This window comes from Furipterus horrens, unplaced genomic scaffold, assembly GCF_987537825.1.
Source record: "Furipterus horrens unplaced genomic scaffold, mFurHor1.1.pri manual_scaffold_3, whole genome shotgun sequence".
In the NCBI taxonomy this organism is placed as follows: Eukaryota; Metazoa; Chordata; class Mammalia; order Chiroptera; family Furipteridae; genus Furipterus; species Furipterus horrens.
The window spans coordinates 169,780,009-169,792,625 of record NW_028327173.1 but is presented as its reverse complement, the minus strand read 5'-3'; the positions used below and the strand labels follow the sequence as shown (position 1 = coordinate 169,792,625).

General features: G+C 38.1%; 1 protein-coding gene across 9 annotated transcripts in view; it reads right to left on the bottom strand.

The window, feature by feature from the left end:
• The window catches only part of MAP2K5 (mitogen-activated protein kinase kinase 5), a 255,139-nt gene that overhangs the window by 227,639 nt on the left and 14,883 nt on the right, over positions 1 to 12,617 (bottom strand). For all 9 annotated transcript variants that reach the window (XM_090270812.1, XM_090270814.1, XM_090270815.1 and 6 more), the window contains exon 3: positions 3,599 to 3,666. In XM_090270812.1, the coding sequence (XP_090126938.1) occupies positions 3,599 to 3,666 (68 nt within the window). The remainder of the gene's footprint in view (positions 1 to 3,598; positions 3,667 to 12,617) is intronic.

The window sequence follows — 12,617 nt, the reverse complement described above, 5'->3', positions numbered from 1 at the left end:
AACTTCTAAATAACTTACATAAAATGGTACTGATGTGCGACAACAGATTTTAATATGTTGGTTATTATTTAAACAGCACACAAGAACCTATTGTCATGACAAATCCTTACCACAATGCCATATTCCATGTGTCACATGTACCAAAAAACCACTGTGTGCCATTGTTATGGCACACATAAAACTAACAGCCTAAGGCTGCTAGCAATTTAAATAATTGATAAGTTTTCAATTAAAAAGGCGACATTTTCAGGTCTAATACAAAAATCTATTTAAATTACTGATAAAAAACAACAACAAACTTATGTTACTGTTGGCCCACAGCCAGAAAATGCTTGTAACCAGTGGATTTTTTAAAAAGTAATCCTGCAAGTTACAATTTAGACATTGCAAAAATTTTTTAAACTTTAGGCAGATTCAGGCTGTTTATTCATGTAACCTTTGTAGTCAATGGAAAAGAAGAATTAAAGGGTGTATGGTAAAAATGTCTCTAGTTTTGCTTTGCCTGTGTTAAAGAAATAATAATGTGACTGCAAAATATTGACCACATGAAAAACTAAGCTGTGTGTGTTTTTTTGTTTTTGTTTTTTACAGTAAATACGTAGTCATCTGTCAGTATCTTCCTATGTTACCACCCAAATTCTGGAATCAAAAGTTTTCAGAGCCAAATTGAACCTAAAAAATAAAGACCAACACAGGTTTTTAATAACAGGTTGGCAACTGAGGACTATTAACCAAAATCTATTGGAAGATTAGGTCCAAATGGTTCTTTTTATGGCAGAACTGGAACAAAAAGGAATTCCAGCCATGAGAACCAAGACAGATCAAAATGACAGCCAATCAATGGTGTTTGTTCTTCTTGAGGGATTCCCTTACTCTCTACTTTTTAAATGTTTATTCAGAGCCTGACTCTACATAAACAAAGGTTATGTGATGGCAGGGGCTACTGCAACAAATAAGAGAAAAAGAAAATCTATTTAGGTTTTAAATGACTTAAAACTTACCCCTCAGGGATACTTTCATTTAAAAATACTTTGCTCAAGCACTCAAAATCAGATAAGTGGAGACCTACCTTAAGTGAAAATTCTTTGGGTGGCTCAGGTTCCATCTCTAAATATTTGTTAAATGAATTAATGAGAAAAGCTGGACCCAATCAGCCTGACCACAGTTCATGGACCACTACCAATTCATTAAAAAAGTCTCAACATCTATAGCAAATTAATACAAAGAATAATGTATTGAGTTTTTACATTAAAATTAAATTTACTCACTTTAATGGTCTTTACTTTTGAGATTATGTACTGCCCACTGTTTTAATCTTTAAATAACTCCTACTTTTTTCTTTATTAATAAAATAATGGTTAACAGTAGATAATTTTATTAGTTTATGTATTAAATGTTTTTATTTGACAAAATTAAACATTACCATGCCTATGTCTATCCTCAAACCTAAAAATGAGAAACTGATTAGTTCATGAAATCCAAATATTTGGGGATCAATGAGCTAGATGATTTCTTTTCAGACTAAAGTGGTTCTCAAGAAAGCTGAGAAACTTTTAAGTTTAAAGATAATTACATTATTAATATTTTCCTACAACACCAAAATAAACACTACATTTGAGAATATAAGAACAAATCATAAGGAATATATATGATAGCTACACTAGGTATTATATAAACATGAATCATTCAGAATTTAATAGAGGTGATAACAGAAAGATCCCAATACTAATGTACAAGGAGGTGAATAGGAGAGAAACAGTGTAAAACTGTAAAGGATCATGGGCTTTGGCATAAGGAGAAACTGAACTTATATTCCACATTCACATTTATTAGTACATGACCTTCAGCATGTCTGTTAACCATAGCTTCCTCATCTAAAAAACAGGAATGATAATATCTACCTCACAGAGTGATTATTAAAACCAATGAAAATTAAATACCATAAGCATCTAGAATATAGACCAGGTACCTAAAAAACAGAAATGACTATTATTATCATTATGATCACATGCAGCAGTATTCTTTAAAAGGCACAGTTTGTTAGATCTTCCCAAAAGTACATTTTTTGAAAACACAAGTGTGGTTATGTCAAAGACATAATGAAAGTACACTGATGTCAGTAATGTACTCTCTGCAATAGATGCCTATGAAAAAACATAGAACCCATCTATGTGTGTGTGTTTTCTAAAAATAAGCATGTCACATTCACAGGAAAGGTAGCAATCGATACTAGTGCCAGACCTTTCAGTAGACCATCCTACTCTGCCTTTCAAAGGGCTGATGAGCCCTGGTCTAAATTCTCAAAGCACAAGGACTCTCAAACAAGTTAATGGGAAGTCAATGGGAAATTGACTTTTCCTACTCTGTGCAGCTCTGAATGCAACGCTCTGTTAATCATGCCATTCTTCTTGTTCTCCTTCCTCCTACCCTAAATTAAAACTATTGGCGGAAACCCATAGAGATATTTTATAGTTTTCATTACAATGAAACAATACCTTGGGTTGAAGTTGAAGTCTATCAAAAACCTACAACCTAACTGTTGGCTGATTAGAGTCTCACCGAAAAGCAAGGGCCCCTATTCTATCATTTCCACCATAATACCACTTTGCATTTGTATAGAACGTTTATGTTTTCAAAGGGCTTTCAAGGCTATTCCCCCATTTGATCATTACAATGACCCTGTGCCATAGAAAGGACAAGTATTATTATCCACAATTGACAGATGAGGCAACTACAGCACAGAAAGGTTAAGTGATTTGCCTAAGGCCAGGAAGCCAGAAGAGAGCAGTGGTCTCCTGATTTCCATCCACTGTTCTTTCCATCAGGCCACTAGAGAAGGTTTTGTAAACACAGGACAAACTCAGATAAAATAAAATAAGAGGAAATAAAACAAAATATGAGGAAAGTGCAAATCGGGGCTCAGGGAAGCTATGTCTCTTCATTATAATTGAATTTTTCAAGTTTAGTATTAAAGTTTTAGAAATGGAGTCTTTTCTATTGTTTATCTACTTCAGTCCTGAAACAAACATTAATGCAAATTTTTACTGACATCTAAAACACAAAATAAAAGTCATTTCAGGATATATTTAAATCATTTTGGTTCAGTAAGTAACTCCAGAGTAGTTCATCTTGGGATGGGTGTAGGGGGGTGGTAAAATAACTGAGAGTACATCTTTAAATCGTGTACCCATATTAAGCCTGAAGCTACATAATAACTATAGTCTGTTTGGAAGGGTGAAAGAGATCTCCAGTTGAAAGTAGATTTTGAAAAATTTTTAGAGCCCAGGGGTTCATTTTTAATGAGCCGTTACTTTAAGTACTGCATAAAAAATACAGGAAATTGATAGTCCATTTAGTCTGCACCATACCTAATGCAACAGTCATTAAGATGCATTATTCTTAATGTTCATGATATGATCAGTGTCTTTTGGAAAGAATGCCCTTAACTTTCACATAAGGAAATCTTTGAAGACCTTAAATACCATATAGAAAAATGTATGGCAATTGTGATTTACTTCTATATCTTCATTCTGCGAAGAAACAGCATCCTCGATTACGGTAACATTTTTAAGGTAGTCCTCATTTGTAATATACTTACATATGACAGCATTGCCTTCATTTCTTCATCACTTCTCACTGTAATTCGATCACCATCTTCATCTTCATCTGTTTAAAAAGCAACATAATGCAAATGATAAGATTTGCATTTTCTAATATACAAAAACCACGTCAGCTGAAAACATGATACAATTGGTTTTTACAAATTGGTATCCAAATCCTCAACACTCTGTTTTGGGGAATATTAAGGTTCATTGTATTGTTTGGTTTTGTTCAGAGTACAGTCAGAATCTCAATAAAGAACTAAAAAATTTAGGGACAACTGAAAATTAAAATATTGTTCATGCCATTCATGACATTTATTTAGGAGTATGACTGAAACAGGTTTGGTTTGGAGAACTTTAAAAACCAAAGACAGGCTAGTCCTGTTCTACTATCAGTACTTTTGTTCTTCCCCTCTTCCAGGCAACCCAATGCATCACAAGAGCATGATAAAAACAGCTAACACTTATTAAACACCATTATACACAAGGTATTATGATCTGTGTTTCACACGCAGTAAGTTACCCCTAAAAAACCTTACAATGATCCTATAATGTGGGTAGTGTGACTTATTATTCCCCTTTTTTACAAAAGGAAAAACTGGGAGCCTAGTGAAAGGTTAACTTGCAAAGCAATTCTAACACAATTCTCCCCGTATCCTGTCCTATCTAGCAGCTCTTTCTCTTTCTAAACAGTTTCATTCTCTCTGACCATTGTAAGCTTCACATGGTGATTCATGGTATTTTGAAACAGTCTTGAAACTAGAGGATAATAAGACTACAAAATACATAACCAGAATGTGTAAATCTGACTCAGTGTAACATCAAAGAAGCCACAACCAGAAACAATGTACTTATTTCAACTCTGCTTCTCTTATTCAAAATAGCATAACCTGCTTTAAGAACTAGAAGACAAACCACATGAAAATATCAGATCTCGTTTTTAACCCAAAACAAAATTGTCTTCTTGATCACTCACCTACACTAACCTGTCAAGCAGAACTCAGAATGACTTTTGGCTATTTCTAAATATGTAGCTAGCTACTTCACCTCTCTAAAGATAAAGATCTGTCAACAGGAGAGCAGCCTATGTGGTAGACTCCAGCTGTACAGTTGAAAGAAAAATGCCAAAAAAACATTGTGAGCAACAGCAGCATTGCTGGAAGAAGTACACAGCCTCCCAGGGACAACTTGGAAGGAGCAGCTCTCTCATTTGGATGTCTCAGCTCTGGTGTGCTTATTAAACAATCAGTGGTGGTAATTATTTAATTTGGTCACTCTTGGGTATCTAATTGCTGATTTGATCAGATGCAGAGAAACTGATCCCACACCTGGAGAAACAGACTAATGAATCCCTCCTTGTGAAGAGAAGAAGCTTACATCACACACTCTGGGGATTCTTAACTGAAAATGCAGCACCAGTTCAGTTTAGCACAAGGGTCTTAGCCTACCAGCTCTCCCTCCCACCCTGCTGCAGTTCTGAAGGTATCTTCCTGTTCACTGACCAGGCACTGGGAACCCTAGGAAGGAGCTTGTGTTGTCTCCCAATTAGCCTATTTCGGAGCAAAATGCTACTTTCTTTTTCTCTTCAGTAGCCAATAGCAATCTGACATCATGATAGAAACCAGCAATGGAACCAGCCCTGCTCAGCGATGGAGCTCTGGCTGGGGTTTTCTCTCCAGCAAGATTTTCTCTCCTGAATCCTGGTTCACCTCCAAAGAGTTCCCCAATTGAATGTAAATCAGTATCATCATGTCACACTAAATATCTACATACACAGAAACTATCTAAAGTCACTATTGGCATTATGCTACCAAGAGCTGCCTATTTTCAGTATAAAAGGCACACAATGGTAACTTTCAGTAACAAAAGTGGCACATTTCTAGGATTGTTTCACATAAAAAGGATATCTAGGAATCTATCACTTTCCTTTTTCTTGTTTTTTTTTTAATCCTCACCTGAGGATATTTTTCTTTCATTGCTTTTAGAGAGAGTGGAAAGGAGGGAGCAAGGGAGAGAGGGAAAGAGGGAGAGAGAGGGAGAGGGAGGAACTGAGGGAGAGAGAGAGAGAAACATTGATCAGCTACGCACCCCAACCAGGGATTGAACCCACAACCCGGGTATGTACCCTGCACTTTTTGATCCATGGGACAATGCTCCAACCAACTGAGCCACATCAGCCAGGGTCCTTTTCTTTTTTCTTCTCTTTTCTTTTTTTGGTAGTTCTAAGAATACTTTTATTGTGCCTTTACATTTGAATGGTAATTCAGATAAATAACACATACAGCTGACTCTTGAACAACATGGGTTTGAACTACATGGGTTCACTTATACATGGATTTATTTTTCCTATAAATACATACAGTATTGTAAATGTATAGTCTCTTTCTTATGATTTTCTTAATAACATCTCCTCTAGCTTACTTTATTATAACAATACAGTATATAATACATATACCCTGGCTGGTTTGGCTCAGTGGATTGAGCGTCGGCCTGCGAGCTAAGTGTCGCTGGTTCGATCTTCCAGTCAGGGCACATCAGAGAAGGAAAACTCTGACTCCAAAAAACCTCCGCTGCCTTGCGGCATACCTCTTCAGGGGAAAGGCTAAGGGAGTAAACCCCGACAGAAAATCCGGAGCCGGAGTCCCTAAGGCGGTTTGACGTTGTAGTCAACACCGGCAACTCCTGCGGCGCACCTGAAGCCAAGCTGTATTGACTCCGTTTTTCCCTTGGACCCTTCAGCTGCGAAGAGAGGGGGGGTCTGCTGCATGGGCAACAGCAGACCCTCCATATCACCCTGCCCAGGCTCTGTAGCTTCAGCTTCACTGGAGAGGACACTCCAGCGTCATCGCAAGATGTCGATTCAACACGGGAGGAGACAGATACCGTGTCACTCCCGAGTCGGACTGCACAGCCATTCTCGGCGGTGCAGATAGACTCTTAAGAAGCTACACCATCGTCTCTCGAGACGGATGGCTGCCGACGACGACGACGATATAATACATAAAAATCTGTTAATCGACTGTTCATATTAACAGTAAGGCTTATGGTCAACAGTAGGCTATTAGTAGTTAAGTTGAGGGCATCAAAAATTACATGTGAGTTTTTTGACTCAGTGAGGGTGGGCACCCCTCACTCTATTATGTTTTTGAATTGAGTGCTGCTGTTGCGAAGTCTGTTGGCTGTGTGTTTCTGGTTCCTTTGTATGTGATCGAGTGTAATGCTCTCAGATGACACAGTTGAATTAATTTATGGTAATCACAGGCTCTTCCATTCTGGGACCTACTTTTTCAGTGTTCTTCTCCTTGGAGATACTCCTTTGATGGGTTCCTTTGTGCTGTAACAATTTGCCACAACATGAGAGGCTTTACCAATACAAATTATCTTCCAGTTGTGAAGGTCCCTTTTTTTTTAAGTTACAGAAACTATAAAGCCAAATTGGAGGAGAAATGCCATTCTAGTTCTGGAAACAAGAAGTTTCTACATAGGTTCTAGAAATTAATATTTTCAAGGTTAAGTCAAAAAATTTTCTTACAAATTTAAGAAACAATGGGGAAAAACAGATAAGGTATAAAAGGATATAATGTTGCATATTATCACACATGAAAGCACTCTAGATTTTTGTTTTAAAGCCAACTCAAACTCTCTATTTAGATGTGGGCTAAACTGATTTCTTGATAAAGCCCTGAACTTGGTAATACTTCCAACCTGAATAAAGTAGCTTTTTGTAAATCTCATTTCTACACCAGAGCCAGCTGCAGAAATGGTGGTTACAAAGGGACTGCTTATATTTAAATTTTAATATGAACAAGACCTGAAAAGGTACTGTTCACATGGGATGTGGAAGTGTTTGGAGTTTAGTAAAACAAGTGAAAAATCTTTTTATATTTTGTAAAGAGAGAGCATGGATTCCAGAAGAATCATTTAAATCACAGTCTCTCTAAGTAAGGAGTAACAACAACGAAGATTTCTTCTCTAAGCTCTCAAAACCAGAATTGAATCTTTCAGACTACTTAAAATAGAAGGTGATGGAATTCTAGAATTCTATTAACTCTCTTACTGACTATTTCAGGAAAAAACTGAAGGAGGTCAACCACCAGAATAATTTCTTATCTAGCAGTTCCAAAAAAAAAAAAAAAAAAAAAAAAGCAGCTATGACACATTATAAGGGTATTCTGCTTTAAGTGGACAGGAAACTGAGACCAAAAGGCTAGAATAGCCAGGCTAGTGGAAAGGTGTTGAGTGCTGTCCCATAAAGGGTCTGACTCCAAGAGAGAGTTCTGAGAAGCTGAAAGAGGCATTCTAATAAAGCCTGAGGATAAAATCTGGTTTACATGACACAGTGATTAACAGTTCTCATGGATTAATAAAATATCTTATTTTATGCACATATTGGTTTTCTTTACAAATTGCTCTTTGAAGGACTGTCTGATTCACTCTAATAATTGTGATTATTAGTTTTAATGAAGACTCTTTGTCAAAGAGGAGAGTTGGAAAAGTAATCAATCACACTGATGATTCCAGCCAAAATGCAAATTCCAGGCAATCTAACCCCTGAGGGCACTCCAAAAACAAATCATTAGCTTTGATGTTTAAAGTGAGAATATGGCCCTAATAGGTGTGGCTCAGTTGGCTGGAAAGGTCGCAGGTTTGATTCCGGGTCAGGGCATATTCCTGGGTTGTGGGCCTGAGAACTGACGTTTCTCTTCCTCTCTTCCTCCCTCCCTTCCCTTTGCTCTAAAAATAAAATAGAGTTTAAAAAAAAAAAAATAAAGTGAGAATACAAGTCCTGTCCAGAAGGTATCCAGCCATGTAATATGAAAAAGAGACATTTATTGAGGAAGATACAAGATTAAAAAAACACTGTACATAGGACAATGATGCCTCAGTCGCCTTCAAAGTAATGGCCTAATTGAGGAAATCTGATCCATTGGTAGCAGTTTAAATCAAGTCATTAGCAACTACAGCATGCTGTTCTTTCTGCTCTGGTAGCAGAGGCCACAGAACAAATTTTGCCACAACAAGTTTCATGCCAAGATCCAGTGTCAAAATCTCGGACACAGTAGTTTTTGGAATCCCCAGATCAGCTTCTAGTTCTTACACTGTTAGTCATTGATCTTTGCTGAGTGAAGCCAGTACACATTCAACATTCTCAGGTGTTCTGCTTCATGCAGGCCTTCCAGAATGTGGATCACTTTCTACAGATTCTCAACCATCTTTGAAGTGTTTGTGCCCCATTTTTATTTGTGCTGCACTCATTGCACCCTCCCCAAAAGTCTTCTGAATCATCCAAATAGTTTCTGCAGAGGAATGTTCAGGCTTAATGCAAAATCTGATGTAGTCATTGCTCTACTTGCTCAGTCATTTAAAATATGATGGCCACACAGAACACATGCTCACTCAATGGTGTCTACCACCCCCACTGACTAATACAGTGAGGTTGTCATTGTTCACGCATGCGCATTCCAGTCCACTCTCCTTGGTTGCCAGGTTACATCAATGTCATGCAAACTATTCTCGTTATATTAACAATGGTTAGACTTTTTCAGGACAGACCTCATATAGCCAAAGAAAATGAAATCAGGATCTTATAGAGATATCTGCACTCCCCTGTTCAATATAGCTTTATTCACAATAACCAAGATATGGAAACAATCTAAATGTCCATCAATGGATGAATAAAGATGCTACACACACACACACACACACACACACACACACACACACACCAGAATATTATCCAGCCATGAAAAATAAGAACATCCTGCCATTTGTGACAACGTGTATGAAACTTGGGAGCATTATGCTAAGTGAAACAAGTCAGTCAGAGAAAGACAAATACCGTGTGATATCACATGTGGAATCTAAAAAACTCAAACTTAGAAAAACAAAGAGTAAAGTGGTAGGTTGGGGAAATGGAGATATTTATTAAAGGGTAGAAACTCCCAGTTATAAGTATAACAAGACCTGGGAATCTAATTAAAACATTATAGCTATTAATAATGTATTATATACTTGAATGTTGCTAAGAGGGTAAATCATAAATGTTCTCACTACAACAAAGAAATGGTAATTATGTGATGGAATGGAGGTGTTAGGTAATGATATGCTGGTAATCATCTTGCAGTATATAACTGTATCAAATCAGCACATTATATAACTTAAACTTACACAATGCTACATGTTAATTATATCTGAATAAGGCTGGGGGAAAATAAAAAACTAAAGACAATGACTTGATAAGTATGACAAGTTAATAAACGGTAAGAAAGTAGAAACAGATACCAAGCAATTTAGTATAACAATAACTTAAAATACTTATCTCAATAAAAAGTTGGACATACACAGCCCATCTAGCAAAAAATCTGGCTATTTGCCTATCAAACTGAATTAGCTATAAAAAGTATACTAACTGGAACTATAAATCATAAAAACTAAAATGGCACAAAGAGATTCAACAGTATAAATATGTTAGTGAGGAACAATAGAAAGTGGTGGTACTAAGTAGAGAGAAGTAGAAAAAATAATTTGAACTCTTTGTTTTATACATGGAGGTTCTTTGCCATCTGACCAAAAAAGCATTACAAATATGACCAAGGGGGTAGGGGGTGGGGGGGTTCAATAGATCTGATACACTGATTTACAATGAGAATTCCAGGCTTCTCTAGTTGCCTGGAGCATAGTAATATGATTTTCCAGCACATTAGGGAAGCAAAAGTAGAACCAGAAAGTCTATGTACTGGCTGGATTTTGTTAATGTCACTTAAAATGGAGGAAAAAATCCTAGCAAGATACCAAATAGAGTGCAGCAGATGGTAAACAAATATTATGAAGCAATCTTCACAAAATCTGCAGTGTGTCACAAATATACAAAATGGCAGAGTTTGGGAAAAGAGAATCATAACAAGCCATATGTTGTTAGCAATTTTATTTGAGGCAACATACAATCCAGAAGAGAAACCAAGAGAAGGAACATAAAGACCCAATAGAGGAAAAGAGGCAGCCTCAGGTAAGGGTGGTCAGAATGGCAAGCTCAGTGCCTACCAAGTAAACAGCAGACGCTGGAAGGTCTCAGCCAAACAGCGCCCACTGCAGTGACAGGACTCAAGTGGGCTTTGGAGAGAAACAATGTAGCTTCTACGAAGAGCAACAGAAAGTTAAGATAATATATTACATGTCATTTGTCAACTCCTTCAATGCCAGGTGAGAATGAATTAGAACTACAGCAAGGGCAAAAAATTTTTCCAAGGCAAGAAGAAAAACATGAAAACATAATTGTAGAGGTCAGAAAGACATTAGCAGCAGAAATTACCAGAAAAGCTGTCAAGCCCAGGCTGGTGTGGCTTAGTGGACTGAGCACCAGCCTGCAATCTGAAAGGTCCCCGGTTCGATTCCCAATCAGGGCACACATCGGGGTTGTGGGCCAGGTTCCCACTTGGGGGCATGCAAGGCAACCAATTGATGTTTCTCTCCCTCCCTTCCTTCCTCTCCATTTCTCTAAAAATAAATAAATAAAATTTGAAAGGAAAAAGAAAGAAAAGTTGTCAAGTTTAGAACCCTTCTTGTTTGTGGAATCTAAGATCTGGATAGGACTAGAGGCCAGTTTCTATGGACAAATCTTCATATCCATGAGTTTTAATTTAGCTTCATGCCTCCCACCTCCTGGTTCCTTCCTTCAGTTCTTGCTCCCTTCTTCTTTTCAACAAATATGTGTTTACCATGTAGCAGGCAATTTTCTGAGCACTGGGGACAGTAACAGTACAAAAAGAAAACCTGATCCTGTGGAGCTTTCCCTCTAGTTGAGAGAGACTGAAGGGAATGAGGCAGTTTAGGCTGCACAGGTCTCTGGGGAAAGAAAGTTCCAAACAGAAAGAGGGTTTCAGTGCAAAGGCCCTGAGGCAGAAGAATAGCTTGCATGTTTGAGAGACTGGAAGAAAGCCAGAGTAAATGGAACAGAATGAGAGGAGGGAGAGAAATAGATGAGTTCAAAGAAGTAATGGTGGAACAGTGTCGGGGGCTGATGAGAAAAGACAGGGCCTTGTAGGGCATTTTAAGGACTTGGCTCTTACCCCTGAGTAAGATGGAAATCACTGGAGCGTTTTGAGTGTTATGATCTCACTTAATTTCTAAAAGGATCACTTTGGCTGCTGTATGGAGGCAAAAGCAGAAACAGGGAGACCTGTTAGGAAATCAATGAATGATCTAGTCCAGGTGAGAGATGATGACAGCCTAAACCAAGCCCAGTCTGAGCAGTTATCACATAGAAGAGCTAACAGAATTTGCTGATGGATGAGATTTGAAAAGCTTGTCCTATTACTTCATTCCTTCAACCACCTATGCACTCTAAAAACACATACTGAGTGAGTACTATGTGCCATGTACTATGTTAAGCTTTCCAGGGATTAAAAAATGAGTAGTATTTTCTACTGTTTTCAAGAAACTCTTCGTACAAACACATCAAAATTACAACTAAAATATAGAACCACCATCACTCAGAACCATCAGAATCAAGTTGAGTGTAACTCTGACAACTATGGAATTAAAGAAGCCACATTCATCCAGACGGGTAGGAGGGGTGCAGACGTGGAATGGGCTGGTCTCACATTCAAGTGTGGTGGATAAAAATTCAGGAGGGATATCTCAGGAGTGAGGAGCCCCAGCCCCACACCAGGCCCCCATGCCAAGGGTTCCAATGCCAGGAAGATAAGTCCCCACAACTTCTGGCTGCAAAAACCATCAGGGATGGAGTCGGTGGAAGAACTGCTGGAGCTCCAAGCAGTTCCTCTTAAAGGACCCACACATGGACTCACCTACTCAGACTCACTCCCTCTGAGCTCCAGCACTGGGGTAGCAGCTTGAAAGGCACCAGTGGCATACAGGGAGAAACTGAAGTGTCTGGCATCAAGGTGAGCAGAGGCTATTGTCCACTTTTTAAATCCCCTCCCCACAGAGCCAGTAAGCTGGTGCCACATCAACCTGGCTATAACTCTGACCTGTCTTAGATATCCCCAGAGACTG